At 36.8% G+C, this 26,559-nt stretch overlaps 2 protein-coding genes across 3 annotated transcripts; both read left to right on the top strand.

Annotated features, from left to right (window-relative positions):
• Positions 1 to 34: 34 nt before the first annotated feature.
• On the top strand, positions 35 to 10,440 carry LOC127963403 (adiponectin receptor protein 1). Of its 2 annotated transcripts, none has more exons than XM_052563297.1 (8): positions 35 to 348; positions 1,082 to 1,274; positions 5,646 to 5,762; positions 7,195 to 7,366; positions 8,045 to 8,231; positions 8,455 to 8,642; positions 8,728 to 8,921; positions 9,210 to 10,440. In XM_052563297.1, the coding sequence occupies exons 2-8, from the start codon at positions 1,143 to 1,145 to the stop codon at positions 9,336 to 9,338; spliced, it is 1,119 nt and encodes a 372-aa protein (XP_052419257.1). In that variant the 5' UTR covers positions 35 to 348; positions 1,082 to 1,142; the 3' UTR covers positions 9,339 to 10,440. The 2 variants fall into 2 exon arrangements, with proteins under 2 accessions (XP_052419257.1, XP_052419256.1); XM_052563296.1 differs by having other exon boundaries at positions 35 to 387.
• Positions 10,441 to 12,006: 1,566 nt separating this feature from the next.
• LOC127964097 (kelch-like protein 12) lies at positions 12,007 to 26,167 on the top strand. Its single transcript, XM_052564264.1, has 12 exons — positions 12,007 to 12,213; positions 13,032 to 13,270; positions 17,056 to 17,209; positions 19,541 to 19,758; positions 21,627 to 21,776; positions 22,711 to 22,825; positions 22,997 to 23,103; positions 23,282 to 23,477; positions 23,859 to 24,017; positions 24,199 to 24,297; positions 24,889 to 25,075; positions 25,197 to 26,167. Exons 2-12 carry the CDS (start codon positions 13,088 to 13,090, stop codon positions 25,321 to 25,323), a joined length of 1,695 nt encoding a protein of 564 aa, XP_052420224.1. The 5' UTR covers positions 12,007 to 12,213; positions 13,032 to 13,087; the 3' UTR covers positions 25,324 to 26,167.
• The last annotated feature ends 392 nt before the right edge of the window (positions 26,168 to 26,559 follow it).

Genomic DNA, 26,559 nt, shown 5'->3' with positions numbered 1-26,559 from the left:
AAGACACTATAACACAGCACAAAACATTCAACAGGTGAATTTGTGGGCTGGATAGTATGGATTCATCCAGGGCCGAGTTTAACGACCGTCCAGCACCTGGCCGCACGTCCGCAGCTCACAGTCATAGCCCTGGGTCAAACCGGTTCCGGTACCACGTGTTCTTCCCTCTCTGACAGAGACGCAGGACGTGCCCACACTGTCTCCGCGAGCTGACACAGCGTATATCATACAAGACTGTTTAATCTGTATCAATTAAGCGATTTGTCTTGTAATTTGCTAATGAACTGAACCGCCTGGTTCTACAGGTTCAGAGACTCCTAGCGACCAGACGGCGAGCAGCGGCTGCCGGTAAACTCCCATCCACTGATTTCACAGCCTGTCAGCCAGGTGACGTATCAACACCGACCTCTTATATTATTAAATCTAGTCGGTAATATTAATCTGGGAAATGTGATAAAAGTGACTGTGTTTTTGAAATTCATGATCAAATCAAAACATAGTGCATTGCATTAGCATTCAGGCTAGTGTCAGCTGGTTTGACAAAACGGATTCAGTTAAGTCATATTATAACAGCGATGTTACACGTCTTATAATAGCAATAATAATAATAATACAAACACAGGACGTTTAGCATAATGTTGCTCGACCTGAGAATCCGCAGATGTTTGTTTTAATGGTTTAATTATTAGTTTGATTGGTTAGCCTGTAAGCACGTTAAGATAACGGGATTTAAACCTTTAAAACCATGGAAATAGGAGCAGCCAGATCTGACCAGATCTGAGCAGAAAAATAATTGATCATATTATGACAGATTGCACGAATATAAAATGATTATGTTTAATCTAGTTTACGCTTAATCAAGTACAAGAAATTAGCTTAAGGGCCCCTTTGAATTTATTTTAGGGGCTTTTGCACATCATGTCTTTAATTTCTGACAGGGTAAAGTAAACCAATTATTAAATATCAACCAATTTGATATGTCAAGAATGGAATATTATAAAATCCATGATAAGTCTTGACTACATGGCCGATGTTTTTAACAGCCATGTGTTAATCTGTACTTTTTCTGCATCCTCATCAGGCCCAGATTGTGAACTGTGGAAGGAGGTGTAAACTCTGAGGAGTTTCGGGTTTGTCTCCCCATGACAACGTGTCACCGTAGTGACTGTGGCTCCCACAGTAATGCGGAGCGGTGCCCCTCTGAAGATGAGGACGCAGATCTCTCCGATATTGGGCCACTGCTGACAAATACAGCTGAAGCTGAGAAATCGAGAGTGAGTTGTGAGGGAAAAATAAAACACAATGCCGTTTGGGGTCAGTAGTAGCAGTATTTTTATTTGAAGAAACTTATAAATTTATTTTGCAAAGGTACTTTAAATAGTTTAGAGGTTAAAGGAAAACGCCACCGTTTTCCCATATTCCACTATGTTCTTCCCTCATCTTAGACGAGTTGATACGTACCTCTCCCGTCTCTGTGCTTGCACTCAATCGCTGTAGTGCGGTGCCGCTATGCTAGCATTAAGCTTACCACCATTCATTCCTTAGGACCCAAACAGGGATGAATTTAGAAGCTACCAAAGACTTCCATGTTTTCCCTATTTAAAGACGGTTACATGAGTAGATACACGAGATAGTATGGTGACCCAAAATAGACAGTGGTGATTTCCTTAGTGGATAAAAATGATGACTATAATGAATGGCGGAAGATCACTTCGCAGCACTTTGAGTTCGGCACAGTATTCAGGGTTTCCACAGGTCTTAAAAAAAGTCTTACATTTATTTGTATCAAATTTGTAAATTGTACAGAAAAGTCTTAATTATGATTTCAAGAGGTCTTAAATTTGGAGATGGAAAGACCAGAATTGCGATAGGGAAACAGTTATATTCTACTAAACACTCCACCTGCTGGTAGAATAAATCCGCACTGTCAATAAACCTGTTGTTTTGTTCAGAGTTCAGACCAATGAGAAAATTGACCCATGTTTTGCAGGGGCTGGTGCTCTCTCTGGCAGCAGGTCTCACCCCCACTTTTGTTTGTGACAGCTGCCACGGTCTTTCTCGCCATTTCTTCAATTTTCTCTGTAAAAAATACTACACTGTTCTCGGTGGCGTGCGGTGGTGTTTTTTAAAATTATGATGCAAAGTTCCCACAGCGGTATTACTTTCATTATTATTATTATTTTACACTTTTGTGTATCAGCTACCAGAGTTCGTGCCAGGAGCCACGATCGTTTGTCGTCGTTTCTGCTTTAAACTACACTGTTTCATTTTTAAATGAAATATTTGATGATGCATATTATAAATCAGCAAGCAGATGCAATTAGAATATGAGCCCTATAAATTGCATTAGCATTTTCCAGTAAAGAACACACAAAAGGAATGCCCAGCTGCTGCTAGCCAGTACTGTATTTTTGCACACACACACGCCCAATAACGCACACACACACACACACACACACACACACACACACACACACACACACACACACACACACAAACATTTTATTTATTTAATGTAACACTTAAGTTTTAATGTAATACTTAACACTTTAGTAATTATCTAGTTGCTTGCATATTACTATATTAGCAGTTTATAACGTATTTTTCGGACTATAAGTCGCACCTGAGCATAAGTCACAGGACCAGCCAAACTATGAAAAAAAGTGTGACTTATAGTCCGGAAAATACGGTACTCATAAAGCACATACTAATGCCTTATTATGCGTGACCATATTCTACATCTTACACTATAACCGAACAGTAGGCTAATTAATAGATTAATAGTTACGCGAGGCAAAAGTCAATAGTTAATATTGAGAATTGTATCCAAAACTAAAGTGTGACCATAATTATTTGTTTGTGATGGGTATGATTTGGAAAGGCACACACATCTTATTAAAAGGTTAAACAGCTGAAAATGCATATCAGCACAAAATCCAAGTTTAGAAACCAATTTGCATCAAGCCACACATCTGGAGAAGAGTTTAGAAAAGCATTCTGCTTCATTGAAGGTTCACAGAAGCATGTAGTCTCTATTTCCTTTAACAGGAGAAGTTTGAAATAACCAGGACTCTTCCTAGAGCTGGACTCCTGGCCAAACTGAGCAGCTAATGGAGAAGGGCTTTGGTTAGAGTGGTGACCAAGAAGCTGATATTGACTAGTGGAGCTCCATGATCATATGTAGAGATGGGAGAAATCTACAGAAGGACAAACATCACTCCAGTACTCCACTGATCTAGGCTTTATGGCCTCAGTGAAGATGCATGAAAACACATTTGAAATTTGTAAAAAAAAAAAAAAAAAAAAGACCATCAGACTCTGAGAACCGAGATTCTTTGGTCTGATGAACCTCAATACTAAAGTATGTTTGAAGGAAACAGCTCTGCTTATAATTTGTACAGTAGCATCCCAAAAGTAAAACCTCATGTTGTGGGCCTGTTTTTTGGTAGTAGAGACCGAGGGACTAGAAAAGCTCAATGCACCAAAATATTGAGATGACCTTAATGAAAACCTAGTCTAGAGCATTCAGAAGCTCAGTCTGGGTCAAAGGTTCACCTTCCAACAGGACAATGACCTAAACACACAGCAAGAGTGGCTTATAAACAACTCTGTGAATGTCCTTGAGTGGCCCAGCCACAGTTTGGGATTGAACTCAATTAAATATTTCTGGAGAAATCTGAAAATGTGTATGCCCCGATCCAACCTGACAGAGCTTTAGAGGTGAAGAGAAGAATGGCAGATAATTGCCAAATTCTGATGAGCAAAGCTTTTTGAATCATACCCAAAAAGACTTGAGGCTGTAAAGGTGAAGCTGAAGCTAAGTACTGTGTACTTGTACTTGAATACTTATGCAATCTACATATTTCAGTTATGTTATTTTTAAGGGTAACAAAATGTATGAAGATGTGACAATTCTGTTTTTGCTTTGTCATTATTAAAAGCTTTTTTAACACATAGTGTGGTCACACCAAATGTCGATATAATTTAGTTAATGGAAGTTAATGAATAAAATCTATTTATGGCATTATTTTTGACGGCATCCTCACTTTACAGCATTTTTACACAAGTGCCTAAACCTCTGCTCAGTAATGTAGCTTTGCATGTTTCTTATAGCATTTTGGAGACATTGCCACAGTTCTTCTGGATTGAGTCTGTCTCAGTTTGTTCTGTCATTCCAGACGGACTGGATGATGATGATGATGATGATGATGATGAGATCTCTGTGTGGAGCACTGGCTGCTGTCAGACAAAAATCTCACTGGATTATTACATTTAATAGAAAAAATAATGTTTGGAAATGTAAACTGATATTTACTACTGACACACTAGAGCAAAACATAGACTTAAAACTATATATTAAAATAATCATGAGACCATTTTAATTGAGATACTTAAGTTTTTATTGATTTTTTTTTAATGTATTTTTATCATTTATTGATTTTTTATTTCTGACCTGACGGATTACTTATTCTTCCTCAAATCTGGTGAATGCTTTGTACTTTGTTGCTTTATCAACCATTTCTGTGCAGAACACTTCAAAATCTTTTTTTTTTTTTTCAAATACAAAAGCGAACAGTTCTGCTGAGCTTTGTGTAGGGATTTAATTTAGTGCTCATCTGCTTGTTGGTATGTAGTATGCATCATCAGTTTTTATAATAAATTGTAATAAAAAAAAAAAAAAAAACATTTAATTTCTCGGTGATCCCACATATGCCCATTTTCACTTAAATTCTATACTTAATTGAACTGCTCAATTTCCATTCATCACTTTATTCATTTATGTAAAATAACATTTATATAAACTCAAAGCCGCAAGGAACATAATTTAAGATAAATTTATGTTTGTTTGTTGTATGGCTTCAGCCATCAGTTGTTGCATGGCATCACTCAAGGCAAGGGAGGCAGAGTCTCTTTAGAGAAAAAAAAAATGGATGAGAAAGTTATCGATATTACAAAAACTAAATGTGATACAAAAAGTGCAAGTCGCTCGTTTTTATAAAGTAACTGTCCAACAGCGACACCCGCTGGTACAGATAAAAAGAACAGCTGAACATCAGTTGACAAATAAAATCTATTGTTTGTATTGTTACTGCCTTTTGTTATTATTTTGGAATAAATATACAAATACGTAAAAACAGTAATTTGATGAGATTTATTTGTTTTGAGAAACATAATATTACATAGTGTAAAAATGCAAACTATAATTGTTAATTTCAAAATGATAAATTCTAAATTCATCCCTGTTTGGCTCCTAAGGAATGAATATTGACGTAGTGGCGCCACGCTACAGCGATTGAGTGCACGCACTGAGACGGGAGAGGTGCATATCAACTCGTCTAAGTTGAGGGAAGAACATAGTGGAGTATGGAAAAAACTGTGGCATTTTCTTTTAAAGTAAACAATTATAAAGTTCCAAAATGTTTCTATTTCAAATAAATTATATTCTTTTGAACTTTCTATACAATTAAAATGAAAGAGTTATTTAAAAAAATTAATTATATTTACTGTATTTTTAATCATATAAATGCAGCTCTGCTGAGACCCCAAGCTTTTAAATGGTAATGTACATATAATAGCTGGAGTGAGGAAAGAAAAACTAAACTTACTTAACGAAAAGATAATTAGAAGCATGATTGTTGTTGCAGGGAGCATCAGCATTACCTGATGAGGAAGAGGATGAGGATGAAGGAGGTTTGCGGGTGGCTACACTGCCCATGCAGGCACACCATGCCATGGAGAAGATGGAGGAGTTTGTACACAAGGTAACAGATGTTTATGCTTAACTGTCCTGGAACTCCTATTGATGTATTTTCAAAATCGCATGTGTTTAACTACTGTATTCTTAATTTTCTCAAAAAACGACAGTGCACCTTATAATCCGGAGTGCCTTGTATATGGATCAAGGCACTCTGTCAAAATGTTGACATTCCCTTTAGCACAGCTCTATCTAGTGGATGCATAACACAGTCAAACGTTTGACTGCAGTATCTTCTATTCTATGCACCTTATAATCCGGTGCGCCCTATATATGAAAACAGTTCTAAAATAGGCCATTCACTGAAGGTGCGCCTTATAATCCACTTATAGTGCGGAAAATACGGTAATCGCAATGTTCATGTTTTAAATGGATTGTTATTTAAATGTGGCCTATTTCAAGTCTGATATGTTTGTGTTAAAGGGGACCCATTATGCCCCTTTTTAGGGCTGCACGATGTGTCGTTTAAGCTTCAATATCGCGATGTACGAATCCACGATAGTCACATCGCAGGATGTGCGATGTAGGCTGTCATAGTTTATCCGTTATTCATTAATTGTATTGCTCCCCGGCCCTTGACGAATGTGATTGGCGGAGAGAGAGAGAGAGAGAGAGCGCATGCGCATGCAAGAGAGAGGGAGAGAGAGAGAGAGAGAGCGAGTCCCGGCCGCACGCTCACCGTTTTCAAACAACAGGAGCGCTGTCTTGCTCTCTCCCTCGCGCATATTAATCAATTGACACGATGGTGTCGATGTTTAAATCATTTAAAATGAGAATATAAGTGTGCTCACCCCATTTTTGTTTGTAAGAAAAAATTTGATTAGATTTCATATCGCAATATATATTGCAGAAAAATAAAATATCGCAATGTAATTTTTTCCCAATATCGTGCAGCCCTACCCCTTTTCAAAAAATTGGGTGTCCCCAGAAAATGTCTGTGAAGTTTCAGCTCAAAATAACCCACAGATCGTTTATTATTTAATTTTATAATGCCTGTTTTGAGTGGAAGCAGAAACTCGCTGTTTTTGTGCATGTCTCTTTAAATGCAAATGAGGTGCTGCTCCCTGCTCCCTTTTTCCAAAATAGGGCTGTGCCTTTACAGCTCTTTAAAACCACTTGGAAATAAGTCACATGTTTATATCAGATAAATAAAATTACATGAGGGTGAGTAATTAATGACAGAATTTAAATTTTTGGGTGAACTAACCCTTTAAGTGACAGCAGTGTGATATACAGTACCTACTGCTGTCTATGCTGTAGATGAGCCAAACAATAAAAGAAAAACAGTAAATCACACAAAATAAAAGGAGTGGGTGGATTTTTATCATTATAGGATGGTTGTGTACACACACTGCCAACACACGTTTATGTTCAAACAACATGTGAAAGTGAATTTTGCATATTAAGGGACCTTTAATTCAAAGTCTTTCCATTACCAGGTATGGGAAGGATGCTGGCGAGTTATTCCGTACCATCTTCTCCCCGACTGGCTAAAGGACAATGATTACCTGCTGCATGGACACCGCCCGCCCATGCCGTCCTTCCGTGCCTGTTTTGGGAGCATCTTCAGGATTCACACAGAAACTGGAAACATCTGGACGCATCTGCTGGGTCTGTGCTTGTGTTATGTGAAATGATAATGCAAAACCGTTTAATGTAACAAAACAAGCATCTCTTGAAATACTATATATCACTGTAGCCTCTTTATAAAATGACTATCAGAAAAATATACTCCTCAACAGTTTTTATTAAGCATTTCCTGTTGTATTATATAAATTTTAAAATTGTTCAAAAGATAGAGGTCAAGATTTTTTTATGTTTTTGAAAGAAAGTCTCTTATGCACAAGCCTGCATTTATTGTTACTGTTTTGTATTTGAATGTATTTTGTGTATTTCAGTATACTTTCATATAATTGCATCAAATTAGAATGATATCGTTCTAATTTGCTGACTTGTAGATCAAGAAACCTTTCTTATTATTACAATCACTGTTTAAAACTGTTTTTCTGCTTATGTTTTTATGGAAACCATGATAGATTTTTTTTCTGTACGGTTTTGATGAGTATAGAAATAATTTGGAACAATGTATAAGTGTTTACGGTCACTTTTAAACAGTAGTATGTCATATAACCCCATTGGCTTTTTAAGAAAGATAAATTGAACGATATTTGTAATGTGATAATCCAATATATGTGAATCACTGCCCTGAGGATGGCACTCTAATGTATAATTATGTGTCTGGTATGTAGTTTGAAAGGCCAATTGAGTTAATGTAATGTATCCCTACAGGCTTAATTCTGTTCCTGTTCTTGGGTACTCTGACAATGCTGCGGCCAAACGTGTCCTTCATGGCACCCGTGCAGGAGAAGGTGGTGTTTGGGGCGTTCTTCCTGGGTGCAGTTCTTTGTTTGTGCTTCTCCTGGCTTTTTCACACTGTCTACTGCCACTCGGAGAAGGTCTCCAGGACTTTCTCCAAGTAAGTGACACCCGTTTTTATGCTCTTTGTGTGTAGGCATTTTATGAGCGGCAACAAATGTATCTCAGTTTTCACAAAAATCTCAAGCAGCACAACAGTTTTTAACACTAATAATAATAAGAAATGTTTTTTTAGCACCAAATCAGTGTTTTAGAGTGATTTCTGAAGGAACATGTGACATGTGACCTTCAGTAACTTGAGTGTATGTTCTTCATGTCTGTAGGTTGGATTACTCTGGTATCACGTTTTTGATCATGGGCTCATTCGTTCCTTGGCTGTACTACTCGTTTTACTGCTCTCCTCGGCCGCGGCTCATCTATCTCTTTGTTGTGTGTGTGCTGGGTGTCGCTGCTATCATTGTGGCCCAGTTGGACCGATTCGCCACCCCTCGCCACCGGTCCACACGTGCAGGTAACATTCTCTTCTGCCTCTCAGAGTATTCCACCTACCCGATTCATTTCAGATGTTTCATAAAACATTTTGTTCTCATATTTAGGTGTTTTCCTGGGCCTCGGTCTGAGTGGGATCATCCCCACAATGCATTTTACCATCACAGAGGGTTTTGTGAAGGCAATGACAGTGGGTCAGATGGGCTGGTTCTATCTGATGGGTGCCATGTACATTAGCGGAGCAGCACTTTATGCTGCACGGATACCTGAACGCTACTTCCCTGGGAAATGTGACATTTGGGTAAGACTCAAGGACATTTTTATATTGGAAAGTAGTGTAATAGCATATTTTAGCAGTACAAAATCAGATATGCTTGTTGATGTTTATACTGATGATATTAATTGAATTTGTAATTTTTTTTATCCTAATCATAAACACAAAGTTTTATAGCAACTAGTTGTGATGTTTACAGGACTTTGTGATTCATCTATAGCAGCTAATTAAATGGAAGTCTCACTTTGACTGAAAATAGCTTACTTTTGCATTGCAAAAAAGTTTCTGTGGTCTCTGTCTGTTTTGCTTTCTCAGTTTCAGTCTCATCAGATATTCCATGTGCTGGTTGTGGCAGCAGCGTTTGTCCATTTCTATGGCATCTCAAACCTGCAGGAGTTCCGCTATGGCCTGGAAGGAGGCTGCACAGATGATACTCTGCTGTAAATAAAAATAAATCACTCAAACTTTGGCCAGTGCCTGCTCACTTCACAATGAACCTGGACCCGACACAATGCTAATTTAATCATTGTATTATCTCTTGAAGGATTTTAACATTTATTTTAGTAAGATGTTTATTAGTTAAGATACTTCATAAATGTGGTAGGCTTGTGTTAATATTGTTCTTCAGCTTTTCAGTGCAGCACAGAATTTATTGTAAATCACTAGAATAAACCATAAAGCATTACAGAGGTCTGGAGAGGCACTACCTCCTCCAACACTTTCATCTTTCATCCGCCCAGGGTTCTTAAAATGTCTTAAATAACGTATTCCTAATAAAAGGCCTTAAAAAGTTTAAATATGTCCTAATTTCAAATTTGATGGGTCTTAAATATTTTTGGTCACATTTACTGCTTAAATAGCTTCAGTCTGAGGGACCTGATGACTGTTTACAACCATTTACACGCAGTTTAACAAATAGGCCTTTATAAAGGTAAATAAAAACATGCAGATTTAAGTATTTAAAGCTGTTAGAACACTAATGAAAATATTGCTTCAGAATCATTGTGCACCACCAAAAATCTCAGTGATGTGGTAGTTTCGTGGGATATTTTGTGTGGAATATTGTCTGCTGATATGAAAAGTTCACTGTATATCGTAGAAATAAATAAATATAAATAAATGTATCGTAGAGCGATGATTTTTTTTCTTTTTACATTTAAAACATTAAATATTACATATATGTATGTAAAATAATGTGTATTTCCATTACAGGTGTAGGTCTTAAATTTCATATAAGGTGGTATTAAAAAGGTCTTTAAAAGTCTTACATTTCACTTGTTCTGTAGAAACCCTGTCTGACTGATCTGTTGGTTTATGCTTCTGTATTTTGTAAGAATTTTAGGGAAAACACATGAACATGCTTAGGTCTCAGTTTTCTCAAACATGTTTGTATGATCAAACCTTAATTTGTGACCTGAAATGCTTAACCTAGAGCTTCAGCAGTGTGTTTCACGTTGGGACACAATTTGATCTTTTGTTTGAGAAAATCGGGGTTTGGGAAGTCAAGATATTTGAAAAGAGCAAAATAAAGATGAAACATCAAGAATTGCTTGCTTTGATCATTAATAGTATTTTTTTTAAGTATACTGACACTTTTGGTGTGTGTGTGTGTGTGTGTGTGTGTGTGCATGTGTATATATATAGAGAGAGAGAGAGAACACTTACTTAAAATACCTTCCAGTTATCTGTGTTAATCTGACACCTTGTGATAATTTCCTTTATCTGACAAACCCTATAACTGGCAGCCTAACTTTCCAGTTTTCACTGACTTTGCAAGATAGTGAGCCGTACTAAAGTGATTGTTCCAAATATGTGATTTCTAGAATAATGCATCTTTACAATGTCACTAACTCATTCAAGTTCCCCAAAAAGGCTGAGGAGCATGTTGTGTGGAAAGAAGAGAACTGGTTCAAAGTTCACTTCAGTGAAGAAAGCTAATTTTATTTGGGTCTGATGGGAAACATGTTTGTCATCAGACTGGGGAAAGACTGAACCCAAAGTCCTTAAAGTCAGTGAAAGTTGAAGGAGAAAGTGTCATTGTCTGGGGGTTGTTTTCTTCTGCAGGAGTCAGGCCTCTTATTATACAGCTACATGGCAGAGTGAATGCAAATATTTATCAGAACCTCAACATGCAGTTTCTTTCCTGAATTCATCGCCGAATCAGCCAGAAATTTTAATGCAGGACAATGTCCCTGTCACACTGCAAAACAGGAAAACATTGAAATAATGAAAAGGTTGAGCCAGAGTCCTGAACTAAACCAGACTGAAAATAGCTGTTTCGCTAATTTGGATCACTGTGTTTTACACAAAATAACATGTAATTGTTGGAAAGCTTTGGTTATTTTATAAAACACTCTTTACTAGCACAATAAAGCAGCCCACCACTAAAATTCCTTCAAATTCTGAACCTTGAAGATTACATTATTTCGGATGTAAGAAATAATTGTATTTCTGTGTTCATAAATTATTCTCTAATTGTGATCTCCACTGTGAGTGTGTGTTTGTACATATGTATATAAATATATTTTAGTTTTAGAAAATTTTGTATTCAACTTATTTCAGTTAGTTACCAAAGCTAACCAAAGCTTGAGGTTCTAATATTTATCAGAAAACCTACAAGGTAGTACACAAATCTAACACAACTGTTGTTAAGGCCTAACTTGAACAACAATCATGACAGATTTTAGTCATGACAGAGGTGTTTGTTAAAATATTGCATGACTACTTTTCACTTGAAATTATTGTACAAACAGAGATGTTCAGTTTGTAGTCTGAAAATGGAAAATGATGTGAAAGTTTCCATTGAGGACTGTGGTTTACATTACTTCAAGCAACGGTAATATATCAAACATAAACTGTGTTTAATAAAAACATAACTTGCTAACAAATTGTTACATAAAGACTGGAACTGATGTGTAGTTCTTAAAGCATTTAAAATCCACACCCTTGTGGTAGTTGTAGGTTATTCAGGAATAGTTTTATCTGAAAGTTCATCTTGTTGAGTCTTGAGTTGTTTTAAAAAACAGTAAATTTTAGTTAATTCATAGTTATTTATTAATTAAAGGCCTGAATCTTTAATATAAGATGAAGCGCGAGCACAGGAGTCGCAGTGCGCACGCGCGCTGATGACGTAGCAGTGTTTTGCTGAAGATGCGCGCTCACGTGAGCTCTGCTCTTTTCATTGCTGGAGTAAAATTAATTCAGTTCACACCTGTAAGGGTCTCCCTGTAAGGGGTGACAGCAAATGTCCAGATACACAGCCGTGTGCTGTCATCCAGTCCCGGTCCGTTTCTGTTCTGCTGTGGATCCGCTGGACGTTGTGAGTTCAAATTGAGATGTGTATGTGTGGGTTAGCATACGTTTTCAGTTAGCTTTAGCATGTAGCCTCAACTCACCTCTGTGAGGCTTAAACTCTCACCTGATTTACACCAACACGTTTCGATTAGGTTATACTAATAAAATTATATGAAATACGAAGAATTTATTCCTGTTTCCCGTCTACTGTAATACACGTGTAACTAGTACCCTGTCTATCACAGCCCACAGGTAGACCTGTCCTAAAGCGTATTATTGTTTATGGATCTAAACTCACTTTTTAAAAAAATGTACTGAAGATGTTTATATTTCCAAAAGGATGGGAACTTAGCTGTTTCATGAAGAATCTATCATTTTATACTTTTACTGTTTTTGCAGTTGTCATTAAAGATCAGTTCCTTTCTGTGATTTCTTTGGAAGGTTTTTTGGTTAATACATTTTTAAAAAATAACATTCTCATCGAATGATGATGTACAGGTGTAAACGTTTAAGCTACAATACAGATGCAGATATGGACAAATATTGTCTGATATTAAAGGAATAGTCCACCCAAAAATGAAAATTCTGCCATATCGTTAAAAACCCGAATGACCTTTTTGTTCTGTTGAAAATAAAAGTCGATGTTTTAAAGATTATTAGTAACCAAACAGTTTGATTCCCATCAATTTTCATCATATGGACAAAAAATACAATGGAAGTTGAAGGTAACAGAAACCTAAAACTCTAACTCAAAATATTGTATTTTATGTTCCACTGAAGAAAAAATTTCTTCTATGTATTTGGGATCAGCTGTGTTACTCACTGATTGGTTGTGTCCTACAGAAATCATCATCCTGCAGTGCCTGAGGTTTTGCCACTCCACCCCTCCCCCTGTGGTCATGGCGCCCAAGGACATCATGACCAATTCACATGCCAAATCCATCTTGAATGCCATGAACGCCCTGAGAAAAAGCAACACGCTGTGTGACATCACTCTGAGGGTGGAGGGCACAGATTTTCCAGCCCACCGCATTGTGTTGGCGGCCTGCAGTGATTATTTCTGTGCCATGTTCACCAGTGAGGTAACAAGTACACTACATGCACACTCATCTCTCACATGTTACACAAATCACTGTGGTGTTAACTGGAGCAGTCTGTTCACCAATTATTACAAATTATTAAAAAACTATAATGAGCTAAATGAATGTCAACAAATTGTCGTTGTCACTGGATCTTGACATGGCAGTCAGCAGACAAGCTTCAACATGTTGAGCTTTTTTGATTATTCAGTTATTAATGTTTTTCATGTTGCTTTTCATCATCATTTCCTGTCTTATTTTCTATTCTGTATCAATAAAATAAGCATGAAAAAATACATTTAAAAAATCTAACTCTGTTACAGTTCTGCTCCTTTACAGTAGGAGGCAGTCTCTTTATTCTCAGTTGAAGTTGATTTAGAGTTACAAGAGGGAACACAACACATGTTGTCAAGCTTCATTGCTGACTCATTGATGAGCATGTCACTCTTCTCTTCTGGTACAATGTAAGAAAAGTAGTGTTAAAGGAATATATATTATATAATAGTAATAGTAGTGGCTTAATAAATTATTGCAGAAAATAAGCTCTGTGAGTTTCTTATTCTTCAGGCTGGAATACATTACATGACTTGTAAAATCTGAACTGATTTTAAACAATATAAAAGCAACATAAGGATATATTTGATATTAAACCATTTACATTTTTTCATAACTTTTCCTGTTTCTTCCTTTTCCTGAGTTCCCAAAAACATGGCTTGCAATGTTTGATGTCCTCCAGTTGGATTGATGCATAGTCTGTAGCTTAAAAAAAAAAACATTGGTTATAGTAATATAGTGAAAATGTAATGGTTCTAGGCCTGCACGATTAATCGAAATGAAATTGAAATCGCGATTAGACAGAAGCTGCGATTGTCATCTGTATCTTTCAGTAAAGCATGTTTCTGTGATCAGTAGTAAATCTCCATCCGAAGGCCAGAGGGCGCTCTCGCATGGAAACTCCAAATACACCCCAAAGAATAAACCCAGGAAATGGTGAAAAACGTGACTAATAAACACACGACTACAGCTGTGTCCAAATTCAGGGTCTACATCCTTCGGAGGACGCATTTGAAGGATGTTACGTCACAGCGCTGCGACGAAGGCTGTCCAAATTCGTAGGATCCTTCAAATGCGGCCCACAAATGCGTCCTCCTTTTCCCCGAAATGGAAGGATGGGTGTGGTGGATCCTTTCGCGTCCTATCTATCCCATAATTCTTTTCGGCAGGACGAAGCGAGCAGTAGCGGAGTGGGGGAGGAGTATTATTTTCGATGTTTTTTAAAAACTGGCTTTTCAAAAATATATATTTTCAGTGGTTTTCTGGTTAGGCATTTTGTTTTAGCGTTAAGCATTTTTTTTTTACATTTGTACGTGTATATGTAAAAAAAAAAAAGTTTACTTTCGTAAACTAGCTTCTTCCTTACTGCCTGTGTGAATATCCCCTTACACACAGCTTATTTGTTAGTTATTGAAGCTGTTTTTAACGTTTCTAAGGACGAAAGAGCAGACAGAAGTGTTTATAAAGCTCCGGGGAGAGAACGATGAGCTCTTCACCCGCGTCTTGCTTGGTGCTGTCACGGTTGCTAGGCGACAGGATATGAGCAACGGTTAAGGGAGGGAACTGAAAGAAGGGTAGGCTGTCCAAATTCACAAACACCGACTTCCGGTTTTTGCGGTCGTCGGAGGACCCATCCTCCTTCAACCGGGTAGGAAGGATCCTAAGGAGGATGCAGACCCTGAATTTGGACACAGCTTACAGCAATATATGCTTTATCTGAGTACATATTATTATAATATTCATTATAATTGAATTATGCATTTGGTGGTCAGTTTTTGTGTAAATGTATATTTCTGACTAACCTTTTGCACTTTTAATGTTAGTTCTAGCGAGAAATCAGTATTATAGTAATTATATATTAGTTTAGTTATCACACAAACTCGTTCTTTTTTGTTGTTGACCATTTAACTGCTGCACTGCCTCAGAAGCCTGTTTCATGAAGTGCCTTCGTGCAAAAATGCTGCCTGCAAAGTCATTGTCTCATATGGCAGCGAGAGAGCAAGTCAGCTGCCTAAGTTTTCGGATGCAGCCAGGGGGGCAGGGTTTAATTTTTTGATTGAAGCACCCCTGGGCGCCGCCATTGGCTAGCGGACCCCCACCTGCTGTTAGCATTCCATTGACTCCCATTCATTTTTGCGTCACTTTGACAGCGAATAACTTTACATCTGAGGCATTTAATGACTCCATTTGCCCATTCATTATTTCTAAAGCAACACAAAAATGTAGGCCCCTAAGGCCCCATTACCTTGTATCTTACGTTGTGGCCCTGTAGAAGCAGTTTTTGTAAAAATAGGCTAACGATTGCATCACAACCCGCGACTCTCTGTCGCACAGTAGAGAAATTACCGTATGGACAGGAGGAGAAGCTCATAGGCAATCTTTTACTGTCTATGAGGCTATTGGGGGGATGTGGAGGCATGAAGTCAAAGGAGAAGCCCATAGAGAGTCCATAAATGACACGGGACAAAATTGTTCCACAACGTCTGCAAGATTCGGTGGGTGATTCAGATTTCTCTTGGCACAGCAATTAGAAGACTTACAATTGTCAGACAGGTTGCTCACGTGACCTCTACGTCATCAAGCTCAGTTTGAGTCTGCGCAGTACGTCCGACCCCCAGGAAGTGCTTCTAATTTACTTCACTTGTCACTGTTGAATCCAATGGGGCCGCTGTGTCTATTTCTTTTACTGTCTATGGTTGCAGACCACATTAGTGATTTCCTGGAACATTACTTCTACTATGCATATGTGGAGTTTCTGTGAAAAGGCGCCCTCTGGCTTCCAGTTTGAATTAAACAGTTGTGTGCTATTTTAGGTAAATATAGACTTAAAAAAAAAAAAAATGGTTTCCTAGATTATCATCAAACTAATTTTTTTCACATAGCTCGTCAGTGAACTACAGCTCTGTGTAATAAATGCTGAAAGCAGGTGATGGAGATTTTCTGCTAATCACAGAACCGGCTTTACTGACATGATGTGCATTATGATTGTGTTCGATTAGTCATGCAGCCCTAAACCATTATATACTGCACTTAAATCTGCAGAGTGGCTCTGACTTTGGGGCAACTGGCATCAACTTCTCTAGACTGTAAATCTGGGCAACGGTTGTGAAGTGTATTACTTTACATGTTTTGTTCATCATGAAAATTCTCACAACTTTACAATTTTTAAAAAGCCTAAATGCAATCAGCAAAAGATAAAGCTATACATAGTTTATAAATGAACTACACCACTTGCATAACTCTTTTGATCTTTAGAGAAACATCGAATGCACTTTATATTAATATCTTTAACTATTATATACTTACTTTCAAATGGATAATTTGATACGATCAACTTATACTTTTTATTACGTCTTGTAATTACATCTATAATTACAGTTGACCATACCTCTACCCTTTATACCTAACCATACCCCCAGACCTGCTCCTAACCTTCCTCGTATCCTGTCTCAATAGCAGCAAAAGTGTTTTCCATTTAATTCTAACTTACAGTTTATTATTTTATTATTATGTACCAAGTATTTAAAGATACCTAATATGAAGTGGGACTGAAACATTTTTTATGAAAGTTTAATGTAGATATATAGTTTGCAGGAGTGTGATCAAAAACACAGTGAGACTGTAAAAGCAGACGAGTGAGTAGTTGAGAACTTGCTTGCTTCCATGTTTTGGCCCACAAAAAATATGTCATGTTAAATATGCTTATGTCTCATCATTTTCTTGTTGCTCTACAGCTTGCTGAAAAAGGGAAGTCCTTTGTGGACATTCAGGGCCTCACAGCAGCCACCATGGAGATCCTGTTGGATTTTGTTTACACCGAGACGGTGCTGGTTACAGTAGAAAACGTTCAGGAGCTGCTGCCTGCTGCCTGTCTCCTGCAGCTCAAAGGTACAAATGTACAAACCAGCTCAGCTCAAGTTGTTGTTTCTTTGTTATGGGATTTTAATATTACCAAGCCCATGTGATTATTTGGACAACTTCATGGTTTTCTTACATACACTGAAAGTAAATAACAAGATCAGCACATCTGAATAATGCACGATGAAGCCTTTTTTATTTTTTACCTGTGCTGATTATGATACATTTATTTTGGTTCATTTTACATGTGGCAGCATGATGTGATTAATTGTGAATTGTGATGGAGACAAACACAAGTACAAACCTGCTTGAGATTAGGGGCAATTATTGCCACAGACCAGCTATTAGAGCTCAGCTGCAGAAGATAAAGATTACAGAAGAATCTGACTGATCTCTAAGAACTGAGGGATTTTTCTGTCTTCTGTCTCCATTAAAAAATAAAATAAAATTTGCATCCCATACATTCTTAAAATTAATGTGCCAAGGTTGTCAGTTTGCTCAAAGTGTAAGAGTAGTGTTGGTACACATCGCATAGCCATATGTTTTGCTTTTGTCTATTAATGTTACGATTCTGGAGCCAGGTCTAAAGAAGATATTTGGATAAATATGTAAAGACCCTTGGCTCTTTATACTTGGTCTGGTACACAATAACTTGACACTTGCACCGGGAGGCTAAACTCTTGCTCAGAAGTTGCTTTTTATTCCCCGAAGATGCAATTACTTAATTGGATTAAGGACAAACCCCCATTATTTCACCAGTGGTAATGATATATTTTAATTTGAAAGAATTAATGCATCACTTTAAGGGGGCTGTGGATTATTTCAGATGTATCTGGTCTCCTTTTTTGCCATCCTACCAGATCGAACTAAAGAAATTAGAGCTTGTTGTAATTATTTTTTTATTTTATTTAATGCTGTTGTTATGTTTGCACACTATCACGGGGATGGGGTGTTTGTAAATGTATATTTTATTGTTAAATATATATTTTTTTATTTATGTAATTTTTATATGTTATGAGTAACAATGGTTGTTCTTTTTTTCTGGGAACATGATACTTTCTTTTTCAAGATTCTTTGTTGAATAGAAAATTCAAAGAAGAGCATTTATATGAAAGATTTTTGTAAAAATATAAAAAAATGTACTTTTTAAACAATTTAACAAGTCCTTGCTGAATAATTAATATATTTTCTAAAAAAGAAAGTTGTATAACATCCTTCTGTGAATACATCCAATTTAGCTAAAAACTCACTGTAGATATGTGGGGTAAAAAATACTGTTATTTTATTTATTTTTTTATAGAAACTGAAAGTGATAGTTTTAAACAAATCAGAAAACATTTTATATATATATATATATATATATATATATATATATATATATATATATATATATATATATATATATATATATATATATATATATATATATATATATATATATATATATATATATATATATATAAATATATAAATAACATGAATCACATTGAGTCACTTGCCTTTGAGATGTGGTGTGTGACCACTCATACCCACTTTTCAGGATTAGAGATTCATTTAATAATTTTGTGTCTCCTATTATGTTTATAATATAATTATGTAACCACTGGCCAACTTTGAGATTGGAAGTGGAAGAAAAAGACGTGCATCGCTCTTAGCCTTCTAAGGAACACTGTGTCCTTGGAATTAAAATGGAAAACAACACATCGCAGATACTTTAAAGATCTGGCATCGATACCAATTTGAACAACATGATAAGTAGGGCAATTGTCTATTGTCTGAAATGGGATAATCTTTTCAGGCATCAACAAAATCTCTTGTGTACTCGAACTAGAGGACATTTCTGACAAAGGTTGTGACAGAAACCCAAAAGCCCTGGGACAAAGCCTGAAAGCTTTTTTGAAAAGTACTTCATCCTGAAAGTAATACATTTATGTTTTGCATAAACAAAAAGTAACTTGATACCTAGGTAACGCCTTCCCTTTTGTCGAGAATGACAGTGGCAGTATCAGGCTTCTGGGTTGCTTTGAGCAGAAGGAAATGGTATTTTTCATTAAGAGCTGTATAACTAGCCAAATCCCTCAGGCAAATCCATTCTAGTCAGACACCCGCATTAATGCGAATAATTGTTTCCTAGCACACTAAATTACCAATGGAAAAAAGTATTTTCTTGAATCGAAGCAAGTTTGTCTGCCACACATAATATATCTGCATTATAAATCATTGACTTTGGTTTTCATTTCTGCTAAATGCATTTTCCTGATTTAGTACTAATACCTGCAGTGGATTTAGATGTCATTCTGCTGTATTTCATGCAGATTGTATTTTCAAGCCAGTCTGATGTTTGTGTTTTGTTCTCCACAGGTGTGAAGAGAGCTTGCTGTGATTTCCTTAATAGTCAGCTGGATCCATCAAACTGTCTGGGAATCAGAGACTTTGCAGAAACTCATAACTGTCTGGACTTGATGCAGGCAGCTGAACTGTTCTCACAGAAACATTTTGCTGAGGTGGTGCAACAGGAAGAGTTTATGCTGCTCAGTCAGAGCGAGGTGGAAAAACTCATCAAGTGTGATGAGATCCAGGTGAGATTGTCTGCATTGACCTTCTCTGCTCTCTTTCAGTCTGAACAAGTCCAAGTGCACTTGGGAAACTTTGTTGGCCATTCGTTATTACAACATTCAAGTCAGAAATATACAGAAGCAGTCTAAACAAAACAAAATAATATAATTTTACACCCAAATAATATCATCTGAATGATGGAAATGGTTCTTTTCTGTCACTACTACACAACTTGTTACATGTTACGGCGTTACGTAATTTAATTACAAAATAAATGTAACCGTAATCAGTTACTAAGATAAAATGAGTAATTAAATTACAGTTACTTGTGAAAATTTTAAAGATTAGAAAAGGGATTACATTTGAATATTTACACACATCCACATACAGATTTAATTGATTTCTTTCCCAAATTGCACCAACTATTCTGAGACATACGCGATGCAGAAACATAGTCTGGTTCGTAGAATCCAATCATAAAAACGGTATTGCTATTGTCTAACACGGACGGAATATGCCACATTTTGGACAAATAAATCAAAAGTAGGTCAGTACACTTGAATCGAAGCATGATATGGACTAGCGTCATTGAATATTAAGCCGCAAAAGACAATATATGAATCCTGCACATTCTGTATGTCTGTGAAAATCAGGACATCGGGAGAACCGGGACAATTCCCGGTGGCCTGGCAGTCAATTTGGTCCACTATTTTAATATTATTATTGTATAATTGCCTGCCGAATGTACTAAAGCAATAATTTCCAAATTCATTATTCGTTAATTCAATCTCTAATAAATCATGGATCGGTAAGTCGTGACCGACAATGGTTGTGCTCGCGCGCTCTCCGCGCCTCCACCAAACGGTCTGGATCAGTCATAGAGTAATCAATGCGAGAGAGAGAGACCGCAGTTGACTGTGGAAGCGCACAGCTAGAGCAGAGAAGCAAAACTACTGTTCAGGTTTTCAAGTGCAGGTCAGTTTCATCTGTAAAGATGCTTTTGTAGTTTTGCATTTGTTCACTAAGTCAAGCAGCAGCAGCATATTGCTCACACTCTCTCAAAATATTGTATAAACGACATCATTTTCTATTGTAATGTTACTGTAGTAATTTAGTTGAAAAATAATCAGATTTTATTATAGGTTTAGGGGGAGCTGCGACAGGCAACTAAACAACCCCTATGAAAATTAACATTTTAATATTTTGCTATAAATCCAGAGACAAAGGTTACTATTGTTAAACCATGCCACAAATTAAAAATTAATTTACAAATGAATATATTTAAAAATAAATACAAATGGTAATCCATTTTGAAAAAACAAACAAAAATAAAACTAAAACATGGTTACTGTACTTTTATAATTAAAGCATAGTTAATTTTTGTATGGGATAAAACATAACTCATGTCCAGTATTGAGATTTTCTATTTTTACTCTTTAAGGCCACAAGTGATACAAAAGATTATTATAGAATGTAATCATTAGTTTACACACTTACTGGTCAGGGTTAGACATTAATCTGCAAATTTGGCACATGGGGAACCAGTTTAGGGGTTTTGAGCAACACATTTGGCCACAAGTTTGAAATGGTATTTATTTTGTGTTTTTGAGACTTTTAGACACTTTCAGTAATGAAGAAAATGCAGTAAGTGCAGTCTCGTAAGCCTGCTTTTTTTGTCTTCTTTTATACACATGGACAACAAAAACATCTGCCTTTTTGTGTTGTTAAATTCCTGTCTCTCACGACCGTCCAATTCTTCTAAAGGTGTAATTACAGTGTTTGGACTTAAATTTATGGTTACTTGGCGAAGACGCAGATATAAAACCATGAAAATCAAAAGCAACAAATAAAGTTAGTTTTGCTATGGTGTGTCTGTGTTTTATGTGTGTAGGTTGACTCAGAGGAGCCTGTATTCGAGGCAGTTCTGAACTGGGTGAAGCACAACAGAAAAGAGAGAGAGCCATACCTACCCGATCTGCTGGAGTATGTGCGCATGCCACTGCTCACCCCACGATACATCACTGATGTCATTGATATAGAGGTCAGATTCTGCTAATCAAATACATGCTGACTGCATGAATGTACTGGATGCTGCAGTTAGAAGCAAAGATGTTTAATGTTTAATGACCAAACAACCATATAGAACATATAGTTATACTACAAATATACTGAACAAATGAAATGCTCAACCTGTCCCCACACCCTCAAACCACAGCTAAATTACAAATAAATAAACGTGCACAAGTTAAAACAGGAAAATAAAGATAGCCTAAAGTAATAAAGGGAAGTAATAGATCTCAAAGAAAGAGAAATAATTATTTCAGAATCTGAAATGTAGAACAATTAATTGAACATCCATGTTCTATTAACAATGTAATCAATCTGGGACTATTTTTATTAAAGATAAAAGAAAACTTTAAAGATATTTAAATGAATCCACATTATCAAGAGGTAAAACATTGCCAAAAGTAATATTCAAATCAAGGTAAACCATTGCCAAAAGTAATATTCACATCAAGGTAAACCATTGCCAAAAGTAATATTCAAATCAAGGTAAACCATTGCCAAAAGTAATATTCAAATCAAAAGGAAAACATCAACGTTGTGTACCAAACATCATTCATCAAGACTTCTTATTCAGTATATGCATATTGAGTTAAAATTGGATTAAGAATGGACCGGACTGAAATAGAGAGAGAATACTTAATGCGTTAATATACAATGATTATTGATTAAAAATAAGTTTCTCAGAAAAGAAGTAACTCTTGCACATTTTTATATAGAGGGAACAGAACAAGTAGACAGAGGCCAATTAAATATATCAGAAAGAGGACACATTAATACAAGGGCAGCTGATTTAACAAATTTAACTTTCAGTCCATCAGGACCAACACTACTATTGTATAGTGTTTTTTTTTGTGTGCATTATTGCATGATATTTGTACATTGTATTGAGTGTTGCTTCTATTTTTTAGCCACTGATACACTGCAGTTTGCCTTGTCGAGATTTGGTGGACGAGGCAAAGAAGTTTCACCTCCGGCCAGAGTTACGCAGCGAGATGCAGAGTGCACGAACCCAAGCAAGACTCGGTCTGATGCCTCTGTGTGTTTTCAATATTTAGGCCTCAAATTGATCCTCAGTGTATATATAAATCATTATGTCAGTTCATTCTTTCGCTGAATTAGTTTTGTGTGTTGTAACATGTTCATGATGATCTTGTGAAGCCTTGTATAAATATTTAACATTGGAATGGGTTTTAGGTGCCAAAGAGGTTCTCTTGGTAATTGGAGGATTTGGCAGCCAACAATCACCCATTGACGTTGTTGAGAAGTATGATCCAAAAACCAGAGAGTGGAGCTTTCTTCCTGTAAGTTATATGTTGTCCATTGATTAGAAACATTTGCCCAATGTCAGTGAGCAACAGGGATGAAGCAAACAGCATGTCTGTCTGTCATGTAGTATTTTTTTTAAAGATGTTAATGTGATAAAGTGTAATGCTGTAATTTGACCAGCAGTTTATTTGTCTCAAAACATTTATATTCCAGAACATTGCAAGGAAGCGACGTTATGTTGCCACCGTCGCCCTGAATGATCGTGTCTATGTTATCGGTGGATACGATGGCCGATCACGCTTGAGTTCAGTTGAGTGTTTAGACTACACAGCAGATGAAGATGGAGTCTGGTACTCCGTTGCCACAATGAATGTACGCCGAGGCCTTGCAGGAGCTACAACTCTCGGAGGTATCTTTTCAGAATGCTTGTTTTCTTAGTTTTTAGTAGTAGCTTTTTTTTTTGTTGAGTTTTAGTAGTTTCTTTTGGATTCTTGGTCAAGGTGGGTTGTGTTTATGAATACTTCTAGGCACATGAGCTTTGAATAAAGCAGTACAGTTCACATAAGCCTGAAACTGAATCTGCCAACCAAACGAGTTCAGTGAGTGTGAGTTATGTGGGTTTGGTGGATGTACAGCAGGATGATTTTCTTCAAACAATGTTCTTAGTCTACATAATCTGAAGATCTTTCTCTTTTGCAAGTTGGTTGAGCAAACCAGCTGCGTGTCGTTCAAAATGTTGCCATTTTCAGAACTAGTCATGTTTAGACTGATTTCTTTTACCCTTTCACAGATATGATCTATGTTGCGGGTGGATTTGATGGTAGTAGACGTCACACCAGCATGGAGCGTTATGACCCCAATATTGACCAGTGGAGCATGCTGGGAGATATGCAGACTGCAAGGGAGGGAGCAGGACTTGTTGTAGCCAGTGGTCTCATTTACTGTTTAGGTAATGTGTTTGTTTGTTGTAGAAGGTAAAAGAATATGATTTTGGTCTTGTGCTGAGAATACAGAAATACAGTTGCTCATAACTAGCATACATAATAGCAAAAAGGGCTTGGCACAGACATGTTCAGATAGACATGTAGCTTTTCAGACAGTGTAAACATTGTGTTGTTTTGTGGATTCAGGTGGTTATGATGGTCTGAACATCCTGAATTCTGTAGAGCGGTATGACCCTCACACAGGACACTGGACCAGCGTCACTCCCATGGCCAACAAACGCTCAGGTACTCTCACATAAGAATCCTTTTTAACATGTTAAAGGGATAGTTCACCCAAAAATAAAAATTCAGCTTATGCTATGCCTATGTAATCTGTTGGAATGCCACTCTTTCATGAATGCTAGTATGACATCAAGCAGAAACTAGAAATTATGGTTCATAAACTTTTAAAATGTTTTTTTTTTTTAACACAAACTTTATTAGAAAAAAGTAATGTACATCTAAGATGGCTTCAGGGTGAGTAAATCATGGAGAAATGTTTTATTTTTTTGGCAAACTATCCCTTTAACACATTATCATTATTCTATAACAGGTGCTAAGAAATATTTAGGTCAATAGAAACATTTGTACATATAGCATGTTGTATACATTTCCCTTTCATACGTTTGGGGTCGTTAACATTTATGTTTTTGAAAGAAGTCTCTTATGCTCACCAAGGCTGGACTCAAAAACAGTAAAATAATATTTTTAAATGATGTATAGAAGAGACAATAAATAAACTTTTGCCCTATATAAACATTTTTTATTATTAGTTTGCGATCAAACCATAATTTGCAGATCTCCACTGCTATATACCGTGGCTACTTTCATCTACAGGGGCTGGTGTGGCGTTGTTGAATGATCACATATATGTTGTTGGAGGGTTTGACGGCACGGCCCACCTGTCTTCTGTAGAGGTGTACAACATCCGCACAGACTATTGGACCACTGTGTCCAATATGACCACACCACGCTGCTATGTAGGAGCCACGGTCCTGAGGGGCCGCCTTTATGCCATTGCAGGGTAAGATGTCAGTATAGCATGGTAAACCCTTCTCTATTGGGTTTTTGCCTTGGTTACTACCAGAAAATAAATGAATGACTTAATCTTTTGCTTTGATACTGCATCTGTGTTCTTTCTGCAGATATGATGGGAACTCACTGCTCAGCAGCATTGAATGTTATGACCCCGTGATTGACAGCTGGGAGGTGGTGACTTCAATGGCAACACAACGCTGTGACGCAGGAGTTTGTGTGCTCAGAGAAAAATGAGAAGAGATTTAATTCTGACATAGAGGCCCTTTTTATATCTGGACGCTGGAATCTGCACTCCACTGTTCAGCGGAGCATCAGATCCCATTACCAGCCTTTTTATGGCTCTTTCCTGTTTTGGATTTAAGTTTGGTTGCCATCTGATCTCAGTCCTTGTTTTCCCTTGGGGGGATAAATGAGGGATAAAACACTAACTTTATGATACAGTCAACGTGTGTTTTGCCACCATGTTTTTGTCGTCTTCATACAGACCCTGTGATCTTTGGTTTCCTGAGAGATTCACTCAGTTGGGTCCTTTAAAGTGCAATATAATAATCTACTGGTGTTGAAATGTCTCAGAGAAGAGACAAGTATGTGTATGCCTTACTGCCCTAGTGACTGAATCCTTCCTGAAGAAGTGAACATCGGCAGATTCTTTAGGATGTGACAACAGAGGTGCTTTGTGTAATCTGTGTCAATCCTGTCTTTGACATCCGTTTCGACAAAGTCACCATCATCTCTGGTTGCTGGGGCTCGTCACATTGACTCAACCCTTTATATATATGTGCCTGAAGCACCAGGGATTTTCCATTATCGTGTATAGAAACATTAAGAAATCATGAAGCCAGTGTGCTGGTGTTTTAAGTGTGTTTAGTAGTGTCAATCTGAATGCACGGGTGAATTTAGTAGTGCTCTCTCAGTGAAACCGTGTTGTTAAATACTGGAAACTGACCCATTTATATGAATGAAGGATGACTTGCATGGTGGATGTTCTGCAGTATTTCATTGATGTGGTATGCAGTTTTAATAGTGTGGCACTATGATAAAGACAATAAAGGAAATGTCTGTTTATCATTTAACACAATTGAGGTGTACATCATCGGCTCACCTGTGAGAAGATTTTTTTGCCATAGCTGCACATCGTTAGCCAAAATTACAAAAACATTTCAACTGCTTTTTGTAAGGGATCTGGTAATTTTGCGGTAATTTCATACATAATTTAAAGACCCATCAAAATAGGTTTATATATTTATTTATTGTGCTGATGACGTATTTCTTATCGGAACGGGAAATTTGGGCTGGAATGTGTTTTAATGCTGTCTTCAAGTGCACCTTGGCAACTCATACCATTCAAAAAGGATAACATGGAAGTAGCGTAAATACAGTAAAAATATTATTTTGTAAACAATAAAACCCAGAAAACTACTGATTTCAAAGTTAGTTAAAAATAATTTTCTATGATTTTTTAAATAAATT

This window comes from Carassius gibelio, chromosome B8, assembly GCF_023724105.1.
Source record: "Carassius gibelio isolate Cgi1373 ecotype wild population from Czech Republic chromosome B8, carGib1.2-hapl.c, whole genome shotgun sequence".
Lineage (NCBI taxonomy): Eukaryota > Metazoa > Chordata > Actinopteri > Cypriniformes > Cyprinidae > Carassius > Carassius gibelio.
The sequence above is the reverse complement of the archived record's forward strand: the minus strand, read 5'-3'. Positions and strand labels throughout refer to the sequence as shown.